Raw genomic sequence first — 24,142 nt, 5'->3', positions numbered from 1 at the left:
CAATTTTACCCGTACCTGTTATTCAAATGTACATAACAGATTTTCAATAAAACACTCAAGTCTCCCAGTCATTGACTTTTACTAAAATTGTGTAATTTAAAATCCCCTGGTGTTAAAAAGTGTTTAGATAATACCAGATCGAAAAACTGAGCATTTATACCTAAAAGCGCCAGCGCGGGGCAAATTTACCCACTATATAATGCGTGTATTTTCGCACTGTCATAATCTTGCCGGTTATGTTTTACATTGTACATTGCTAGGCAGCGCCTTTTACTCACTAAATTAGTGGTTATCAGTTTCATAAATAAAGTCAATATGAGTAAAAGAAGGCAACTGATTTTTGACGAAGAGGTATTAGAAGCACTAAATACATGATTATTGGAGAGTCTGTTATGCGTCCTGGGTCGGATCAGCATCTGACGGCTCATCTGACAGCGATCTCATATTTAGATGTTTTAGCCTAAAGTTACACATATTGTTAAAACTTTGGATTATTTATTTAATTTTTGTTTTGCAATTTCTATTTTTTATTGTTCGCTACTTTGTTGCTATTTCTGTCTCCGTTTCCTGAAAAAAAAATCTGATCTATGTAATGAATACAACCATTTTTTTTCTTTTCTTTTTTTTTGATTACCCTAAGTTTATTTGTGTTGTTCTCTTATTCAAAATATAAATTATATAAGTAAACTTTTAAAATTGATCATTCATTAGGTGAAGCTGTGCACTTGAATTTGACATTACATCATCATATACAGTGTGCGCAAGTTATTATTACACATTGTTGTCTATGGGCTATTTTCGTAATTTAAATAACATGAATTGTCTTAATTTATTGAATAATGACAACAAATTCTAATATTACACCACACAATTATGTAGTTACTTCCTTTTAATTCCCTTTGTCAGCGCAGTCTTGTTTATGTTAAATTGACCCTTATGAAAACGGACTGTAGCCTGCATAAAAATCTATAAACAAAACAACAGGGCAAAAATATTATAATATATAAGTTGATGACTAGACAATCATTTTTTTATGACACTAGACACTTCTTTATGAAGACAGTGGCATAATACAGTGAAATAAAATCTTCTTTAGCCATGTCAAAACACTTGTTTGCGCGTGGGTAAAATTTACCCGCATGGCGGTTTTAGGTATACAGCGACCTCTGGCGGTTCTAGTGTTAAGGACAGCAACTGACAAACTGGACAAACACTGCATGCAGCGATACTGTCAGAAAACTTTTCAATCTACAAATCGTCATCACTTACTATGGATTTACTGTAGTAACAACTCCACCATATTATTGTGACAGAAATATGGGATATTCATATCAAATTTTATTATATTATTAATGCAAACATATATTGAAAGAGTAATGGAATATAATTACAGTATTTATACTAAATGTATTTAAACTACTGTTTTTCATACAAATACAAACCTAGAAACCATTTCCAGATACATTTTTGCCATGGTATTTAAGTTTTAACTGTGGTCATCATGATCTCAGTGTATGCCACTATAGAAGACCAATAGTTACATTTAATAAAACTTAAACGGTCAGAATAATTCAATTTCACAATTTAAAAATGAGGTTGCTACATTTTTGTTTACAGATATTATTGCTTTTGATAATGCACATAAATTAACATCTGCATCCTTACTCAAGGTACTACTACTGTCAACTCAAGCTAATGTCAAATGTGCGTTTCTGAGAGACAAAAAAGTATTATTATTAATATTGTAGCCTGCACTGCAAACTGTGCTGAAGATATGCATCATTAAAGTCAGGCAACACGTATCACTCTTAGAACATGCAGAAACTAAGAAATTAATTTTTTAGTACAACATTTATTTTGTTAAGGAGAAATGACAGGATAAGTGTAAAAAATTCAAAAACTTGAAGTGTTTGTCACAGCAGCTTACAGTAGCATCTCGAATACTGTCTGTATGAACATGCAACAGGAGTTAAGCCCATATTCCTTACTAATAACCATAACAAGAGTGACCAAAGTAATATCAAAGATGGTGATGTCCATAAAACTGAAAGTTTTTTCACTTTCTGATACAACAGTCCAAACAACTTTCATATTTGGGTGATGAGCAGAGCATTTGAGCCGTGCATAAAACACAAAACTGACGGGAGCGACTCTGGTGGAGACTGGATATAAAACTATGTGTAAATAACCACTATGTGTGAACGTAACTGTATTAAGGACTCAAATACAGGACTCACAACCATATTTTTGTCAATTAAAAAAAGTTTTTATTTTGTTATCTTGTTTTTGATGGTGAAAATGTTGTTGACGAAAAACACAGTTGTGTTTGAATAGAGATGTGACTTTGTTTCAGACTATTTTTATTGATGAAATTGAGCAAAATCAGGTAGTGTTATAGTCAGATATTGTAATTTAAGGCACTTAATACAGTATGACCAAAGAGTTTGAAATGGGTGTTGCTCAGTTAAGGACATTAAAATAAATATCTAAAGACATCAATCTTTATTTCCAAGATTTGAATTTCAATACACCATAGACTAATTACATATAGGTCTCAGAATCTAAATACTATAACAGTCTTTAGTTCCACCCCTTTTAGGTTTGGAATTTCACATAGTTCAGTGTTCACATTATCCAAACAAACCAGTCTCTGACATCAAGTGAACCTGGGTGCACACCAAAATTGCATATTTTAATCAAACACAGTTTAGGGTTGTGCTGACAGATGACAGTATTGTGTATTGGTGATATTCAAAAATATTGCCTGTTGCTGATGCCTCTAATGATAGCAAGACTATTATTATTATTATTATTCCTCAAAAATAAACTAGCGCCTATCTTTAGCAGTGCAGCAGAGGGAGCCGTTTACAGCTCCGACAGTCACTGGAGCTGATCGCAGCCACTATAGTAGATGCTTGTGATTATACAAGCCACGCAGCATCACGTGTCTCAAGCGGCACGGCTGGTATAAACACAAGCATTCACTAGAGTGTCCGTGAATTGCGATCAGCACCGGTGGCTGTGTCGGAGCCACAACACGCTGCAGATGTGTGCAGTGTAAATAGGGTAAGAGATTTATTTATTATACAGTGTAGATAGCTTCAACGGTGCATGTGCATAATACTCACGGAGACTGAAGTCAGTGATTATGTTCTTTGCTAATGTAAATGTTTTTTGCTCGTTTTTTGTAGTTGCTTTTTGAATAACTGAGAAAATGTAAGCATTATAATTAGTAACTTCAAATTTTTATTTAATTGTTGTCATGTTAAATCCAAATTCAGTCATATTAAAAACATAAGGCTCATTTTAGCCTTATGCTGGTGTTGGTTCACTTTCTGGCAATGAAACCAAGTAAATAATTTAATAAATTAGCACGATAATATTGTGTATCTGCAATCTCAAAGTTGACAATAGGACAATATGAAAATTGAGCATATCACACTAACACAGTTTAAACAAAACTAATTAAATAAAAGAAAAAAAGTTAATTAAGTAATATCTTGACCATATACAGATTATTCAGTTTGTAGAGGTGATTTTAGAAAGATGTCTATTACTTGACTTCTTGGTATTATACTGTACTTACTGATCAACAAACTTCGTGTAAGCATTTCCTTAAAGCAGTTTATTTGTTTGGCTACTGAATGTGAGAAAAGCCTCGAAAGTATGTTCCATATGACTCTTGTGGTGTTTTGTCCTCCAATAGCACCCAGAGCAGATATCTGAAAAGACACATTATATAAAATGAGTTATTTTCAGTTAGAGCAGAGTATATAGTAGTGTAGAGAACATGTTTGAGAACTATGTTTGTAAACCTTAAAACTGATGTAAACCACACACATCTACAAGAGATATTCAGAGTAATAAGCAATTTCAGTGACAGCTAAATGCAACATCTTACACAATTCAGCTGTTATCATACAAATGAATACATGCAGTGGTCTTTGTGACTGGATATGAAACAGCCAACAAAGTAGAATGATCCCAAACATAACTATGGCGCACTCTCTTCATTTTATCAAATGATCATAATCACATCTGTTCATTTTACAGTCCTGCTACTAGCCTTATATTTAGACTAATTCGGGTGAGGAAGCTGGCATTTTGAGTGGCATTTGCACATCCTGCCATGCAGGTGACTTTATGCCACTGCAATGGATGCATTTTGCAGTATTAAGATTAACAATAAAAGGATGATTGATCATGGGAATGATCAAAAATTGACATCCAAACTTTCCAAAAAAAAAAAAAAAATATATATATATATATATATATATATATATATACACAAACAACAACAGCAAAAAAAAAAAAAAAAACATACCATGTTTTGTTTAGCATTTCTTGAGTCTTTAAGCCATTCCTCCAACTCCTCAACTTCAGGCATAGTGGTCAGTGGAATATTGATGTTGTTAGGCATTTCAGCCACGGGAGTTTTGTCCCCAGTCTCGCAGTAAGATTGTTCACAGCAATAGCAACTTGCATTTGCTGTTCCTTCATATGTTCCAACAGTGTTGAGATGTGCAGCTGAGCAGCTACAAAAAAGTTAAGGAAACATTTAAAGACCAAAAATAAAGGTTTTCTTAATATATATCATTTTAAAAATTTGTTGTTGAAAAATGAAAGGCTTTTACCAGAGCAAGGAATTGGTGCACTGCCTGTCTTTCCCAGTCTAAATGTGGGCCGAAAGGAATGCTCATCTGACAGAGGCATGGCAGAGATCTGGTCAATAGAGCTTGATGGTGTGTAAGAGACAGACATTGCAACTGGAGGCACTGAGGCTAGGAAAGGCATCGTTCTTAAGCTCATTGGTTTTGCCTATAAGTAATGACTCTGATAAACAAAGCTTGCAAAGAAACAATTATTCGAAAAAAAAAAAAAAAAAAAAAAGTACCTGTGTAATAACCATCTTCAGAATGCATCCTATCTGGAAAATGGTCAGAGCAGTGGCGCAAAGGACCGGAAGGCATGCAAGATGTACTTAAGGGGACAGGTGGTGCTGCTATGAAACATGAATATGAAACATTTTTTTAAGTAAACAACAGCATTTTATAATAATTCACTGTAATAGTAATAAATCCTTTTACTGCTTTTAGTGTCCTCATTTGTAAATTGCTTTGGATAAAAGTGTCTGCTAAATAACTACATGTAAATGTAAAATTAGGTTCATAACTAAAAATGACTTGACTAATATCTAGCTGTTTAGTTTTAACATAAAAACAGTATTAACAAAAACATAACTTACAAAACAACTGAACAGAAATTTACCAGGGAAAAAATAAGATTTTGTCTGCCTCGGGTCTAGCAGAGGTCCAGCAGAAGTCTGGCAAGTTTCATTAGATGAAACGTCAGGAGTAGGTGGAGGAATCGGTGGCACTGAACAAGGGAAGAGTGTGTGGTATCTCTTCTTTATACCCCCCTCTGGCTCACTGTCAGAGTCTGTATCACCAAAGATTTGCCTAACAAACAAAAAGTAACCATGTTTTGTTTGTTTGTTTGTTTGTTTGTTTGTTTGTTTTTTTGGCATTGTTAAAAACTTTAACAAATTGCTTTAAGAGTAAGAACTGCTTGTACTCAAACAGACAAACTAAATATTCAATTAACCTACACTATGTAGTCTTGTAAACTTAGTCTACACAATACTAAACTTGACCCTTTGTGGTACTGCAAGACAAAATATCCATTCTACAAAGAGCCCAGATATATTTCTAAATGTATTTTAAATGGTACATAGGTGCCATAATCTCAGAATATGAATCCTTGGTTTCATTTTTCTCATCCTTGTGACTTCCTGCTCGTCATCTGTTTGTAACTCACAGGTATTACAGGTCAGTGAGGCCCTCAGTTTCTCTCTTGCTTTAAGGTAATCACCTGATCAGAATTCACAAAAAAAAACAACAACAACAACAAAACAAATAAATAAATAATTAGTTCACATCTGCAAACTCACATGCAAGAAATGTCAAAAATGCATACGAACTATACACTATTAAATATATTTTGCATTATTACACATCCATTTTAGTAATTACTGAACTAGTCTACAGAATTTTTTAATAGTCTGTCTAGAAGGAGTTTATGGTGCTACACTCTCCCCTTTTCTGTGAAAAGCAGCTATTGCTGAATACGTGACAATGTGTTCTAAACCCACTTAGTTCTGACTGGTAAATTTGTGTAGATTAATGTATACATTATAGACGTAGAAACTATTAAAAATTTGAATCTTAAACATGTTAAAATTATTTCACAGAGTTGGTGTATTTCATAACACAAATAAATTTGTTTCTAAAGCAGATCCTTACCAGCTCTTGAGAGGACACAAACATCATATTTTTTCCAGTCTTCTCCTGGCTGCTCACATTTTTGAACAGACCTGTTTATGCGTTCATCGCTTCTATAGTTTGGCCATGAAGTGACACCATCCTCAAACCATGATTCTGATATAATGTGACAGTCTTTGGTTCCATAAATTCGACAACTAAAAACACCTGAAAAAAAAAAAAAAAGCTGTTGCAGAAATTGTTACATATTTTAAAAGATGATCCATATGATATACAACATTGAAAACACTTCTTCAACATTTTCCTTCACTACATATTTTTGCATTCTTTGATCAATTCTGTTAATACCAGCATTACTAACTTGCCTTTTCCTGCAAAAGATTTAAAATTGCACATGCACAAGAAACAACATACACGTAATCTGTTAAAATTACTGTTATTAAATTTAATGAATAATTAATTACTGTAAAAAAAATAAATTTCAGTTAAATAACACCAACATTCTTTAAAGGGGTGGTTGACTGTGATTTTACTTTTTTAACTTTAGTTAGTGTGTAATGTTGTTGTTTGAGCATAAACAGTTACAATGCTGAAAGTTCAATGCAAACAGAGATATTGTAGTTTAATGCCTACAAATGCCTAGGGATTACAACTAACTACTTCCTGGGTTGGTGACTTCACAAACCCTCAAATGTACTTATTCCATGGTCTGTCAGGATATTGGATTCTGATTGGCTGGCAGGTGTGGAGTAAAACTGTTTATTGCACAGGTAGTTCAAAGTCAGTTAATAACCGTTTTATATTAATGCACTGCTTCCAAAAGGAAGTCAATTCCATAGACTCCCCATGTTAAAATGCCCAGCTTTACAGCAGAAAAAAAAAATATATATGTTTACAGCCTAGTACAAAAAGTGATTTTGGTCTATATAACTAATTTTGCCCTTCATGTCAACTGTAATTTTTTTTATAACTCGTCCGTTTAAATTATATCAAACCTTAAAGTTCTGCATAATTTAGGACGTGGTCACTTGAGTGACAGGTGGATTGCCGCTGCTGTCACCACCATCACGCTAAGCGGGCGTGGTTTCAGCAACCAGCTCCACCCACGCCCCGCCTCTTTGCCCATTTTCAATTATTCGGGAGTGATGTGCAGTGACGCAATTCCAAGATGGCGACGGCCGACTCCCACACACTAAGAGCTTCAAAAATGCTCTTTAGAAACCTACAGGGGATGTCACAGACACTATGTCCATATTTTTTACAGTCTATGGTGTGCACACAAAGGTGCACACTCACACAAACATACTGAGAGGGAGAGGTCAGAGATCACATTACGCTGCTTACATACATAAACTTGTCAACTCTTCCCTGCAATTCTTATTAATAAAACAGCCTTGATACTAGATCGCTAGATCGCTTCCTCAGCAACGAGGTGGTAAAATTGCTGTTTTTGAATTAATTAGATGTTTGTAGAGAGAGATGCGCAGACACAGCTTGCAAACACAACTGTCATCTCTCTCTTTCTCTCTCTCTCTCTCGATCGATCGATAATCATTTGAAATAAATACTATAACTAATTCAAATAAATGTGATCTTACCACACTATTTCAGCTCTGTGTCTGATTTGAAACGGGCAGAATAAAAGTGTTAACAAGCCGTACCTGTTGAAAATAACTGTCGTTTTTACACATTCGGTCAAATATTGCATTGCAAAGAGCAATACTAGTTTTAACTTGTGTATAATTTGGTAAATGACCATGGAATAAGTGGGACAATCAGTGGCTTGCCGTGCATTAAAACACTCAGGCGCGCATTTAACCAGCAAGACTTTAAAACAAAAAATGTACTTTTGTGATTGTGAGTAAGTGCAGTGTAGCATGAGTGTAACTCTACCAAAGAGTATAGAAGTACCAAGAGGCGAAACTCAATAGAACGCTCCATAGCAACAGTTCCGCCCATGACATAACTGTGCTGCCGCCATTTTGGACTGACACCTACACAAAACGCCGTAGAATAATACGAGCCAGTCGCGCTTGACCAACTTACAATGACTTATGTAAAGTTTGTATATATATGTATTTATATCTAAATTAAATATTATAGACAGGTCCCCTTCACCAATTGACTAGACTGTTTCATACTGCTTACTGTTTACCAAGTAAACCGATACAATTACTGCAAACCCTTTACTTACCCATATCTATGTTCTATTGTATTTTTTTCCTTGTTAAGTTAAGAACTTAATGTAGTGAAATAACCAGATTCGATGTTTGGTAGTGATAGAGTCAGACACACTCAAATTTATTTATTCACAATGTAATTTTTTTTTTTTATTAAAAAATACATTTATAAAAAAATGGTACACATTCATAAAAAACTGTTCAAATTTATCACAAAATATGAACACCTAGCAACCATTGTCTCACGGACTCCAACTATTGTGAGGTCTCTGTAATTTGTCATGTATTAAGTGAACACTGAACTGAAAATAGTAATAGATCAAAATCAAATAAGCAACAGAGATCAAAACCACCACCGGCAATTGTGTTACCCGCTACAGCTGAAATCAACCTGCATTTGGCGAGTTGGCGGATGTTAATGTTAAGCAGTCCTGCTAACAATTTAATATGTACTGTAAAATCGATTCATAGTTAAAATATTTCCCCTTATTATTATTAAAAACCAACACACTTGTGAGCAATTATTTCTATAATGATTACACAACTATTACAGTCATCATCATCAGATCCCAGTGGATCATAGTTTTCATTGTCTCAATGCATTTTAGCACAATGTTATGAAAGACAAAGAAAATCTAACATCAAAGTGCAAAGAGTCAAGAGCCCAACTAAAGAAAACTCTGATCACAACAATGGTGGTTTGTTGAAATTTCAAAAATGTTTCAACATTAATAGCAGGAGAAAAAGTTATATTAATTCAATATCATTAACATTGACAACTCAACTACTTTTAACATTGATTCAGTGGTTGCTTGGGGGTAGCGCTATTAAAACGTGTTGTGGCCCAGTTCAGGGCTAGCTATAAGTTACTATTTGGTTATTTTGGTTTTTCTATTTGGGCCAGTTATGGCTCATGTGTGGCTCATGTCTGTAGTCCAGATCTGGGCCACACAAGGGCCATAATTCCAAGGGCCAATTTTTTGCCATAATTCTTGCTACATTTGGGCCAAGTGTAACTGTTTTTTGGCTCAGAACTGGGCCAGATGTCAATTGCAATGTGGGATTACAGTACAATGCCATGCATTCACATGAGTGTTAATTCAGCAGTAGAGTTACACTCGTGGTACACTGCACTTATTCACAATCACAAAAGTACATTTTTTGCTTTAAAGTCTTGCCGGTTAAACATTTCAAATGCCAAACTGTTCTGATGAGGGCTTTTCCATTGCGTGTACATAGAAAGTGGCAGAACTCTGAAGAAATTTAATAGAATAGCATGTGAAGAATTGATACTACTATATTTCTAAAAAGCAGATCATTTGGAGACATGTTTAAAACCCACGATCAAAAATCATCATGTTGCATAAAAACACATATCACATTTTATAAATATATTTTGAAGTGCTCCTTATTTGCTACATGCATTATTATACTGCCCTAGTGGTAAACATATTTTAAAAGACCTTATTCTGCAGAAAAGTATGTAAAATGAGAAAAATGTAACTTTAAAGTTTTTTATTTGTCCAGCCAAATTAAATATAGGTAGGACACTGGAAATTTGGCAATTAGATGTTTTAGCAATGAAAATTATCTACATTAAAAAATTGTGAGCTCAACCTTGATTTTTACCCCTATTTCAGAAGTTAGCATACTCTGCCTTTGCATGTGTCTGCAAGAAGTGAGAAGTCACAGATTCAAAAAATGCAGCCAACTTCCTATGTGTAAAACTACTGGTACTTGCAGAGAAAGTTTACAGATGCTCCGTAACAACAACAACGTAGACATAGCATAATAGTTTTTATATTGACTCGAATGAAATAGCCTAACCTAAAAGAACAACTTGTGGATTGATGTGAATGCCAGCAATCAGGAATGGCCAGAATGCTTGTGAATTGATTTTATCGGGTTAGAAGAAAAAGTAGGATATGGATTTAATTGCAAACTGTACAATAGCCTACTGATTTTGAAATTAATCATGCTACATGCTACATGCACTGCAGAAGATTCCACACATCCAACTAGCACACACAGCCTGCTGAATAATATGCATTATAAAAAGTAAAAAAAGAAAAAAAAAAATCTTTAAAGATTATTCAAATTTACATATTGTTGCCAAAATATCTCTGTACAGTGCGTTATTATATGGAGCTGTCTGGCCGATCACTGTCTATCCATTTCGTTTGTCTAATGCTTCAGTGTTTCTTCTATAATGTACAATATAAATACGTTTTGTAATTACCATAAAGTTGTCAAAATTTCAACTGTTCGGCAACAACGTCCAGAAAGATGCCATTAAACAAATATTAAAAAGATACTGTAACGCTGTTTGTACATTCATTTGAAGATTGAATACAAAATTATTGCAAAACAAGCATATTTAAAAACTTTCTTTGGGCAGATTAACAACAAATAGATTTCAGAAAAAAACCTTATGATTTTTTTAAAAAGTGAAAGTAAGAAATTGAATTTAATTGTAGTTCAAAATAAAGATAAAACAGTAATATAATGAAATATAATTGCAATATAAAATAAGTTTCTATTTTAAAATACTTTAAAAATAAAATTATTCCTCTGAAAGTTGTTTTTTTTTTATCAGCAATTACTTCAGTCTTCATTGTCTTCACAGTCACATGATCCTTTAGAAATAATTCTGATTTATTTTTGAAATCATTCTGAGTTATTTTAAATTGTAATAATATTTAACAACAATTTATTTAATTATATTTATTTATTTATTACAACAGCATAGCAAGACCCTAGAAACTAGGACTGTGTTCAATACATATGACAAAGTACTACTTGATAAGGGTATTGATGCAGCTGTTTCTGTATCAGCAGTGAACTGCACTTAATTTAAATAAAACAGAAAAACAGTGAATAGAGTATATTATAGGCTACTACAAAGTTGAATCTGGACACAGAGGAACACAACTGATGTTGTCTGATATAAAGAGACGTAATCACTGAAACAGATTCACATTTGTAATATTGAAATATCTGCTAAATGTGTTACCTATTTTTGTCAACCTGGCAACCATGTGAACGTGCTCTCTCTCCACTTTAGATAAAAGCACTGCTTTCTGAAAACACCATAAACTCACAGTTTAGTGATCAACACTTCATAATCTATTCTCAGAAAAGTGTCATTGATCAAGTGTTCATTTATGATGGAGAGACTGTGTATGTATGAATTACTTCCATTTTTGCTGTGTTTATCATTTATCAGTGCAGCTGTGACTTTAATTGATTCAAATAACAGTGATGTTATAAACTCCTTGCAGAGAAAGATCATGCAGCTCTTCAGCAGTTAAAATATTTTATTGGTAAAATTTGCAGGTCAGTGCTGAAGTTTCTGTGTGTGAATGTGTGTGTGTGTGAACTACAGTGAAGTGCATTAGTTTACAACACTTCTCATTTTTTTTTTTTTTTTTTTTTTAAAGTAGAGATTGTGTTATTATTTGTGCAGTGATCACCTACCAGCAATGTAAAGATGATTTTATGAATATATGAGCTCAACTGTCTGTAGTTATCAATGATCTACAGTATTCAGTGTGTAATAAACAGCTGTTTCACTCAATTCTGCTGAAATTCACTGCAGTCCCGTATCCAGATACACAGCCCTACTAGCAACCACACCATGTACCCTAGCAACCACCTTGTGTACCTTGGCAACCACATAGCAACAGCCTAGCCACCACTCCAATTACCCTAGCAACCATATAGCAACACCCTAGCAACTACCCAGAACGTATTATCAACCACACAGCAAGTAACTTAGCAACCATATAGCAACAGCCTAGCAAGCACCTTAGCAACTACATAGAAACACTCTAGAAACCACCCAGAACATCCTAGACACTACATAGTAACACCCCAGAAACCACATTGAGTGTCTTAGCAACTGCATAGCAACCACCCAAGTACCTTGGCAACTACATGGCAACTCCCTAGCAACCACCCTGAGTACATTGGCAACTGCATAGCAACCACCCAAGTACCTTGACAACTACATAGCAACTCCCTAGCAACCACCCTGAGTACATTGGCAACTGCATAGCAACCACCCAAGTACCTTGGCAACTACATAGCAACTCCCTAGCAACCACCCTGAGTACATTGGCAACTGCATAGCAACCACCCAAGTACTTTGACAACTACATAGCAACTCCCTAGCAACCATTCTGAGTACCTTGGCAACTGTAGCAACAGCTTATTGTGTCTGTGATGTGTGTGTGTGTGTTTTCTAGTGTGGATCATGAGAATCAGGATTACAGCAGGACTGAAGAAATGTGACATGTTGTTTTTTCCAGGATGGGGGACATTCCACAGCAGGACTGAAGAAATGTACGTACAGCACACTTTTACTTTCTCAGAAAAAAACTCATTTGCATGACATAACACACAAACACACACACACACACACAGCTGTAGTGATTGTTGTTGTGTTATAAATGTGTCTGTTCTTGTGTTCAGATGCCTGTTTTCTCACACTGGATCCAAACACAGCAAACACTCAACTCATTCTGTCTGAGGAGAACAGAAAGGTGACAAATGTGTGAGAAGTATCAGTCGTATCCTGATCATCCAGACAGATTTGATGTGTATTTTCAGGTGTTGTGTAGAGAGAGTGTGTGTGGACGCTGTTACTGGGAGATTGAGTGGAGTGGACGTGTGGATATATCAGTGTCATATAAGAGCATCAGCAGGAAGGGACGGGGTGTTAAGTGTGTGTTTGGATTTAATGATCAGTCCTGGAGTTTGATCTGCTCTCGCTCCAGTTACTCATTCAGACACAATAACAGAAAGACTGATCTCCCTGTGAAGCCCATCATCAGTAGGAGTGTGAATGATGATCTGATTATATCTATAGAGTAGGAGTGTATGTGGATGTGAGTGCAGGAACTCTGTCCTTCTACAGCGTCTCTGACACAATGAGTCTCATCCACACAGAACAGACCACATTCACTCAGCCGCTCTATCCTGGGTTTTATGTTTATTCTGGATCATCAGTGAAACTGTGTTGATGAATCAGAATAGACTGATGAGAGATTCTACCCATAATGCTTTGAGCTGATGATGAATCAGTAACAGTGAGATGTTATTGAGTCTCTTCATGACATTAATACTGCAGCTCAACTTCTGTCACTCAAATAACAGAATAAATGTGTCAGAAATCACCATATAGACAGAAACATCAGTGTGTGTGATTTTATTTGTGATTTTTTATTTGTTGTGTCTCATCAATCAATTCATTTTATGTTTTACAAAATGTAAAAATGTCACAATCATGATTGATGAAGAACATGTAATTAATTTCTCTATTTTTTGTACAGAAATAATAAAACAATGAAAAATCAACTTGAGATTTTAATTGATGTTTGTATCATGAATATAATCGATTCCTCACAAGACTGAAATGAGTTTCTGACATTATAAAATATGACATTAATCACAGCATTTAATAAAATATATTATTGTAACTACAGTAAAGCTGTATTAAATGATTATAAGATTTTTTTAATAAGTGAAAGAAACTGTCAGAATACATTTTAAAATATTTTCTGAGTTTCATGTTTTAATCACAGTATATTTATAGACAAAAATCATATTTTTTATTTACTGTTTTTATTTACTTTTTGTATATTGAATTGATATGAACAAGTATTATATTATAGATATAATGCAAACATTACTTCAGCTGACATATTTGTATCAACACTTTTTATTAATTTTAATTATTTCAAATTCAATTATTGCAATTATAACAAATCAATAAAAATATGTTATGATTATAATAATACTCCTGTGCTCTTAAATAAATAGTATGATATTAATTTTATATAAGTAAAAAAACAGTGAATATTACAATAATCATATATCATAAAAAAGTCAGCATTTTAATAATACAATTATTATTATTATTATTAATAATAATAATAATAATGAGAATTTAAATACAGATTTTATTTTTATTTTTTTACTTACAACTACAAAATTTATGGATTTGTTATCATTTAAATAGTATTTAGCAAAGCTCTTATTGTTGTTGTTGTTGATTTGTTCTAATTGTTAGATTAAAGAAAAAAACAATTTTACAATACTATTTTAGATATTATTACATTATTAAATACTCCCTTTTAGAGCTGGGCGGTATGACCAAAAATTTATATCACGGTATTTTTCAAAATTATGACAGTGGCACTCATAATTGTAATGAGGTGAAGAAATCAGAATTCATGACTTGCAGTCAAAATACACAACACTTTATTGTGCAAGTTTTGCAACTTGAAAACATCTTTAACCTGGCTACAATGTAAACAATATGTCCCCTGTAACTGCAAAATGAAAACTTTATCCACTGGACTTTCATTAAGGCAAATTACCTGAAACCAGGGCTCTCAAGTTTTGGAAAAAGTTTGGAGTGAGATTTTATCTGTTAGGGGAGGAGCCACTCAAATATTTGCAGCAGCGGCCCCTCGGCCCCATGCAAATCTCTCCAGTTTTTGCTAGAAGTTCAACTATCTATAGTTTATAATTGACCAGCACAAAATAAAAAAAAATATAACAACTGGTAGATCTGATAAAAGTCAAATTCATAAAAATAAAATGTTTTAAATATTTCAAAAATGCAGATGCATCAAAAGTAAAAATAAATTTGGCCCCAAACGAGCAAACTAAACAGCAGTGCTCAATGCACATACTGTAAACATACAGGAGGATTGCAGAACTTGCCCTGAGCATGTATGTCAATCTGTGTGTGTGTTTTTTTTTTTTGAAAGAGAGAGGGTACATATTTCAGCTTACGAATGTCATTTTGTATTTCAAGTGTTTATTGCACATTTTGATGCCTTGATGACAGTGGTAGGGGCTCAAACTTAGCTAGAGTAGTTATATGTAATGGAATTATGTAATGGAATTAAAAACAAAATTGAACTAATCTGTTACAGTTACTGAGAAATAACGAATATAGTTAAATTACAGTTTAATTTTACAGTTTGTGTACAATTACAAAGTCGGTTATATTTTGACTGATTTATTTCCCAAATTGCATTGACTGCTTTAAGATATGAGACACCGATGTTTCAGGAGTTTGGGACACAAAATAGGACACATGCTTATTCAATAACTAAATTTTTTCATATTTGGGTGTATGTATATGCTTTATTTTTTAAGATTAACTGTATCATAGCTATTAAACTATATCTTATGATTTTAAATCTGTATTTAACCTCATGATCTCAAAGTAAAAAGAGGTACTAAAGATTTTGTGGTGGCTGTGCTTTAACATTACATTATTATAATCTTAATTCAAGTGATGAAAGATTTTGTAAATTTGACAGTAATTAGTGTTGAGTGCTACTGTAAGGTTAAACCTGCTTGCTTTAAAAGTTTCAAAAGGATTAACATTTGAAAATATTCATTAGAAATTTAGAAAAGTAATCAAATGTAATGTTACATTACCTCTAAACCAATTGAAATAGTTACACTACTTACTACATTTTAAATAGGGAAATTTAATCTATAGCCTACTATAGCATATTTCCAAAATAATCTACCCAACAATGTTGATACAGTTGTGTTTTGAAATATATAAAACAATTTATTTTATTTGGATGAATTTGTCTTTTTTAGCAGATTTACCAATTATCTAGTCCTTTCCTTAATTTCAGGTAGCCCCCAATTAGTTAAAGCTGTTGAAGAACTAATAATTTAGCACGAATTTGGCTATATTCCCCAACATCAGCTCTCACTATCTTTGATCACAGGCAAGTGATTTTGTCTAGGGATCGTAAATGGTAAAAAAAAAAAAAAAAAAAAAACTGCTGCATTTATTTATATAATATAATGGCAACGTCCGCTCCGAGACCGCAACGCGACCACCGCCTCAACTGCACTAAACGTTTCCACTGCGAGAGAAAGCGGCAGCGCCGCCACGATTCCACCGCTGGCCTTGTCACGTGTGTGCGCGTCTATGTTGCCTAGTGACGAACGTGATTGTAGCGGGATCACGTAAAAACAGCAAATTCAAATTTCTTGGCTGGTAGGTGGCATTTAACTCTCAAGACAGCTATGAACTCGGCAGAGAACTTCTCTCTGCAAAGCCTGCACCTTGTCCATTAACATCATATAGCGGGACAAGTTATCCCTAACTTCTCAGCGTGAGAAATACAAGGTGTGGCGTGAGAGCGTGTGAACTGGTTGAAATGCGTGTGTCTCACGGTGAATGCGTGAGACTTGAGAGCCATGAAGTCTTAATAGACACATGAACCTTATATATAATTTGTAGGTGTTTTATTAATTTGAGTGCTACTTTTGGTTGTTTTTGTCTTATCAGGTCATTTAAGGCCATTACCAATCACTTTGACTTTGACTTACCAGTGCACTGAAGTAGGGAGCTGAGACGCACCCAAGGATTAGGTTTTTTGCACTTATTTTTCTTTCTAATTATTTTCATTTTAAACAGGACAAAGTGTCCAAACACGCAGAAAAACTGATGAAGCAGCTGAGATCCACGTGACACTATTATAAAGATGGTGTTTATTAAAGAGGAGAGTGAAGACATGAAGATTAAAGAAACATTCAGAGTCAAACATGAAGATACTGAGACACAAACAGGTTGGTTTTCATTCTCAAAGCATTCTCATCTGATCCTGCTGATAGCAGTAAATGTTTACTATAACAAGCAATAAATAATACCATGTCAGAAATGCCAGCCTACTTATAAAATAATAAATCATTTCTCCAGCTGACAAAGCTTGGTAGAGTCACTGCATGCAGTTTATCTTTGTTCTTCATTTAAAAATCTTTGGTGAGCAATTTACAGTCTTTAAAACTTTATATATATTGAACTGCAGCGTAATAAAATCAAACTGTTTGTGTTTTTGAGTGACAAACAGTTGATATCAAAGATCTAAGTAGCTTGGCTGATTCAGACAGGGTTAAAATTGGAAAGTAAGCTTGAAGAAAGAACACAATATCGTAAAATGTTTGATTAAAACAACTGAGAAAAACCTGCAATGTACAGCCAGAGATTTTAAAAATTATCAGATGACTGGAGAAGAAATTATATCAACGCAGAGTATAAAAAACACTAGTCAAGTGTGGCCTTCATGTTGATGTATCTTGCCGAATACCACTTTTGACCAAGAAGAACATAAAAGGCTGACTTGAATATGCTTAAATTCATTTGGATAAACCTGTGGTGTTCTGGAAGAATGTTTTATGGAATTATGTAACCAAACAAACTTTTTGGACCCATGGATCATCGGTCTGTCTGCTGCAAGAAGATAGAGAGGAAACGATATAGGGGTGCTTTGCTGCTGCAAGAAGTGGAAACCCGGACTGTATGAGAGACATCATGGATTCTTTGAAGTTTTAGGCCATTTTGTCACAAATTATCACAGAAACTAAAGCAAGAAGTGGGAATGTGAAAACCAAAGATTATCAGTGATCTGGAAGCTTTATGTTAAATTACCCGAAATGGTTAAGATTACAGCAGAGAAGCTTTTAAGTACTTACAAGCAGTGTTTATTGCCCTTTAACTCTTTCTCTGTCATGGGTTTGAATAGTCTTAAACTTGGTCTAGTCCAGTTATTAATCGGCTGATTTCCTGGAGAAAGCGTCACCTCAGGACTAAATTGAGGGTTCAATTTAACCTACCAGGAGGCAGGTTTAACTTCAGATGAACATTGTGTTTCCAGTTGTAGGGGAAACAGGTTAAATTTAGCTCAAAGGGAATTTGAACAGAATCTCCGTTCTACGGCGGATCAATGAATCGGCCAGTGATTCATTGAGCGAGTCGTATAACATCAACTCTGCAATGAATACTAATATCCAAATTATAGTGAAAGTTAGCATGGTAACAAGGTCGACAGTTTAAGACATTAATTCATAAGCACAAAACACAAGATACTTCTCTTTTCAATATGAATAAGAATTTATTGGATAAACCTAAGACATATAAACTAATCTAACACATAAACGCATTCACACAGGTTGCAGAAAGAAGGAAAGTCAGGAATGAGTTAAGAGTAAAAATATGAAATCCCAAGTTTATAGCAATATATGCAATTGCTTAGACCTGAACAACCATCAATCATCTACTCAACCCTTGTGTTAAGTTTCTCAATGAGGTTATTAAACTTTATATTAAATGCACCAGTTCAGCTAGAATCTGGAGGTTGTACTTGCATTGCCTTTGTGTTGAGGGATTCCCTTCAATGACGTTGCAGAAAGGGGGTTTCCCAAGGTTGCTGATTAGCTGGAAGTTTGTGGTGGTTCGAAGTGATATCTTGGGCATTGGCTGGAGGATGGAGTCGTGTACGCTGATTGAAGTTTTGAGGCTGGCACGAAATCTGAGACACGGCTTAGCGGCAAAACTTTACTTAGAACACAAAACTCAACAGAAAGAAAAAGATTAAAGTAAAAGCAAGAAATGTGACGGTCTCCTCATGTTTCCGTTTTAGAGAAGGAGCTGGCGTGCAAGCCAGGAAGCGTTCAAAGAACACAAAAAAACAGCGGCAAAAATGATGGCTAGGAGCATGGCTAAAGAGAGAAAAAGCCCAACTAAAAGCAACGGCTAAAAGTATGGCTAAAAATCAATAGCTAAAAGCTGAAACTAAAAAGCATGTCTAGGAGTGATGGATAAGACCAATAGCTAAAAGCAAAATTTTATGGTGTCATTTGGTTTTAAACTCAGCTTTGGGCACATCCCAAAATATACATTTTACAAAGAATCGAATGATAGAAACGCTTAAAGCATGAATTTTGAAACTCATACATACCAAACATAAATATAAACCCTTAAGCTATTCAATAGTTATTCAAAAAGACATACACAAGTGATTATAACATAATAGACAAATGTGTGGGTAACATACATGGTAGGGAGTTACGCAATGGACTGATGTTCATTTATAAGTCCTTTTAAGCATCATTTTGGTGCATATTCGTGTAAAAAGACAGTCTCTCTCTTACTCTATGAAATAAGGGCATGTTCTGAGGAACAAAAGAATTTTGAAAAAATTTCAGCCTGGTTGTTGTCTTGGGTGGGGAGCACCACCCAACAAGGTTTCCTCATGTGATGGTCCTGATGTGCTGTATATTTGACCAGTGGTCTTGGGTTTCTTGCCCCAAAATGTACAATCTCCTTCCTGAGTTGGGATTATCAATAATTGTGTTCTTTTGTGTTAATGTCGCAAGTTCAAAGCTGTAAAGGAGTTGGTTGGTTAGGTTTACTTCAGGCTGGCTGGCGCCAAGGTATCATGGACGTGGTCTGGTTAGCCTGGGCCTCTTTGTGGAATTTGTCTCTTTGGTTTCAACAATGTTCTGATCGATTCTTCAATTTGTCTGATTCACTTTGATACCCTGCAAAGTCTTTATATATCAAAATTATTGGCACCCTTGGTAGATATGAACAAAGATGCCTGTGACAATAAATATACAGTGTTAATCATTTTGTTCTTTTATTTAAAAAAAATAATAAAATAAATAAATAAAAAGTAGAAGGTAAGGGAAATGTGATTTTAAAAGAATTGTTTTTCTCTAATACACATTAGCCACAATTAATGGCACCTCTTTCTTCAATACGTTTTGCAACCTGCTAGTTTAACAGCTATGAGACCTATAAAGCTTGATGAGTTTGGAGATCACCTGAGAAGAAATCAAAATCCATTCCTTCATTTAGTCTCTCCAGACCCTTAGATTCCCAGATCTATGTTAATACTCTCTCCTCTTCAGTTTTCTATAGGGTTCAGGTCAGGGAACTGGGACGGCCATGGTAGAACTTTCGTTTTGTGCTCAGTGAACCTTTTTTATGTTGATTTTTGATGGCTTTTTGGATCATTATTCTGTTGGAAGGTCCAGCCATGCCCCATTATAAGGCTTTCTGACCCCAAGACTTGGAGAGTTTTTGGCCACTCAAACTATCTTCATCACATTGCCTTTAGACAAGATAGACACAGACAATATACTGTAGGTAGATTAGTAACATTTCCTGTTGATTGGAAATCCTTAATTATTGACCTATGTTGGAAATGGAAATGTTCAATGCTTTAGCTCTTACATTGATTGATTGATTGATTGACTTTTTATTCTGTTCTATTTTCTTGACTTCATAGTTTGCGAACCTCAACAATCTGTTGCTGCACATCAAAAGTAAACCTTTCTCTCTCTCTCTCTCCTCTCTCTCTCTCATTTTAATAGATGATAAGGACCTTTGAAAAGGACCTTTGTGTTCCTTCATATTTATATTCCTGTGAAACAAGAAGTCATGGCTGGATAATTTCATTGTCACCGTGGTGTGCTAATAAATGTAAATATGAATTGGAATATTGATCTACAGAAATTTTACTCATAATTTTTAGGACTATTTATTACTCATAATTTGATTAATTACATTTTTTAAGAATAATACACCTGGAATACTATACCTGTAGAGCTAAGAAATATTCTCAACCTGCCTGGGACTGCAAATAAAAAAGAGCTTGAATGGCGTAATCTGGCATGTTTACATAGTAGACTTGTTCACTTATGTTTATTTATGTTTACTTAATGTGCATTGTCCCTTAAAAAAATAATAATTGTGGCCATTGTGTATTAGAGAAAAAAATATTTTCATAATGTGACTGTTGTAAAGTTAGCTTTTTATGATTTTTTTTTAATTTTATTTATTTATTTTATGATCAAAAGGATAAACAAAACAGATTTTCAAAACCTTCTTTGATCATATTTTCTTACGGTGCCAATACAATTTTCTCTAAAACAGCTGCTTAATGTATAAAATCATAAATAATAGTTAAAAATGTTGCAAAACTGACAACAACAGCTGATTGCAAGAATTTATGCACGAATTCATTACAAAGTGATTTCTAGCCATTCCTTTTTTCATTTGACACCTGATGTGTGCAGTTTTTTTTTTTTTTTACTTTTTTAATATTACTTTTTTATGTTTTCTTTTTTTCAGTAACATTTTTATTACAGTCTTTTTTCCCACTGATATTGTTTTTCTTGAATTTGCTTCTTAGTTCCATTCAATTTTAAGCTTTTCTTGGTTCATTCCATGTTTTATAATTCAGATTAGCATAATTTGTTTTAAATTAATCTAGTTTATTTTAATTTAGGACTCCATAATCCAGGATTTAGTAATCTGTACTTAATGTATTTTTAAAACCATGGTTAACTATTCTAGATTAAGCCTATTTTTGGTTTAATTTAAATGCTGTCCAGAAAACTGTCCCTAAATCTAATAGTTTACTGATGCCTTTGTTGAATTGTTTTCATTATTTTTTTTTTTCTCTGAAGTAAAATGGCTCACAGATTTAAGGGGTTGAATAATTTTGATTGGAGCTGTATTTGGGAAGTGTCCTAAAGAAAGCAAAGAGATAAAATAAGATTACAGGATATACCTCAGTACTTTCGTAGGTATAGGATTTAGCATACATGTGTTTGGATTTGATACTTTTCATGTCATGTTTTGATGTCTATTGCTTTATGCCAAACTGGAGTTATTTTTCTGTTTTCACTACAGGTCTAATGGCACTGAAAGAGGAAAAACAAGACCTGAACGAAACAGAAGAGAAAGATCAGAATGAGAAACATGATTTCAAAACTGAAGAAAAATTGATTAGTTGCTCACAGACTGAAAAGACTTTCTCACCAAGAAAAGCTCAAAAAACACAAACAACAAACCTTAATTCCCACATGAGAATTCATACTGGAGAGAAACTTTACACCTGCCAACAGTGTGGACAGATTTTCAATCAGAAAGAAAGCCTTGACGTCCACATGAAAATTCACTTTAAAAAGAAGCCGTTAATATGTCCTCAGTGTGGAAAGAGTTTTACACGGAAAGATCACCTTAATGCCCACATGATCATTCACACTGGAGAAAGACCTTACACCTGCCCTCAGTGTGGAAAGAGTTTCAGGGTTAAAGGAAACCTTAAAACTCACATTAGAACTCACACTGGAGAGAAACCTTATACCTGCAATCTGTGTGGGAAGAGTTTCTCATTAATTAATGGTCTTAAGACTCACATGAGGACTCACACTGGAGAGAAGCCATTTGTATGTGATCAGTGTGGAAAGAGTTTTACACAGAAAAAGCTCCTTAATGCCCACATGAGAATTCACACTGGACTGAGTCCTTTCACCTGCGAACAGTGTGGGAAGGGCTTTGGACGAAAAGAATATTTTAAGACTCACATGAGGATTCACACAGGAGAGAACCTGTTCACATGTGATCAGTGTGGAAAGAGTGTCACATGTAAAGACAACCTTAAAAAGCACATGAGGATTCACTCAAGCGAGAAAAAGTTTAAATGTCATCAGTGCAAAAGGAGATTCACAGACAGAAATCACCTTCAGGATCATGTTAAAATTCACATGAGAGAAACACCTTTCAAGTGCCATTACTGTGATAAAGGTTTCAGAGGCAATTCAAATCTTCAGAATCACCTTAGAATTCACACTGGAGAGAAACCTTTCATCTGCAAACAGTGTGGAAAGAGATTCACAATTTCAGGAACCCTTAAAACTCACATGAGAGTTCACACTGGAGAGAAACCGTACAAGTGTCTTCAGTGTGAGAAGAGTTTCACGTGTCAAAGCAGCATGAAACGTCATTTACAAAATTGCCATTCATTTTGAAGGACAATTCAGTTGTAATCAGTGTAAGGAAAAACATTATATGCATTCACACACTTAATGTGAAAAATCATGCAAGTGTGAGACCATGTTTGTGTTCTTTGTTATCAAGTATGATGATAAAAATTGTCTGATTGACACCTTGACTACTTTTACTTGCATCCTTCATCTCTTTGTGCTTCACCTGTGGCCATCTTTGCTGTAGTTTCACATATTGAGCACTTGTGGTATATTCCTTCCAATTTGACTGGAAATCTGTTGTCAAAGAAGTTTGCTTGGCTTTCTTCAGACATGGCAGAGATGTTGGCAGCGTATCTCAAATTTAAGAATGCCAACAGCACCTGCTCATCAATGTTAAGTGCCTGTGCAACCACGTTTTCACCATGTGCGCTCTACCTGACTTTAGGGCCAGCAGATATTTCTTAGTTGTGATGATGCCCAGATGCGTCACCCACATGGTAGTCCAGGCTCCCGCTGTCTAGTGGGTCCACATCAGCAGTCCCACACAACTTCTAAAGGCTGAAACGTCAACGCCTGAGATCTCATTATTTTTCAAATGCATCTGTTTACATATGAGATTGCTTATTTCTTCGTCTGTGTTTTTGCTCAGGAGATTCTGGACTCAGGAGATGCGTAACCAGCATATAACAGTGAAAATGTGGGAACCCAGAAAATTTGGCAAGAAGCATTGTCTCATAAATAACAGAATATTCTGCATTTGGTAGGGAAAGAGTTAAGTGTACAATGTTTACAAAAGCATGAAATTTTAGATCAGATACTGAAGAATCAACTTTGTGTTTAAAATAAGCAAATAAGCACCCTTGTGGGACTTTTAGTGTCATTGTACCCTACTATTTCGTTTTGTAAGAACATGTCTAAACATGGTACAAAAATAGATTTTACTACTAGATATACTGTATGTATTCATATTACAGAAAATGCGTGAAAATACAATCAAAAATCATCTTTCCCATTATATATGTATAATGTAATGACGTTTTCAACATTTTAATAACACCATTTTCATAGTAATAT

At 34.5% G+C, this 24,142-nt stretch overlaps 1 protein-coding gene across 1 annotated transcript; it reads left to right on the top strand.

Moving 5' to 3' along the window:
• The first annotated feature begins 16,947 nt into the window (after positions 1-16,947).
• Positions 16,948-23,930, top strand: LOC127160960 (gastrula zinc finger protein XlCGF57.1). The gene is made up of 2 exons (XM_051103605.1): positions 16,948-17,077; positions 21,990-23,930. Exons 1-2 carry the CDS (start codon positions 16,993-16,995, stop codon positions 23,108-23,110), a joined length of 1,206 nt encoding a protein of 401 aa, XP_050959562.1. The 5' UTR covers positions 16,948-16,992; the 3' UTR covers positions 23,111-23,930.
• Positions 23,931-24,142: the final 212 nt, after the last annotated feature.

This window comes from Labeo rohita, unplaced genomic scaffold (genome assembly GCF_022985175.1).
Source record: "Labeo rohita strain BAU-BD-2019 unplaced genomic scaffold, IGBB_LRoh.1.0 scaffold_506, whole genome shotgun sequence".
NCBI classification, from domain to species: domain Eukaryota; kingdom Metazoa; phylum Chordata; class Actinopteri; order Cypriniformes; family Cyprinidae; genus Labeo; species Labeo rohita.
Note: the sequence above shows the minus strand (reverse complement) of the source record. Positions and strands in the feature narration are given on the sequence as shown.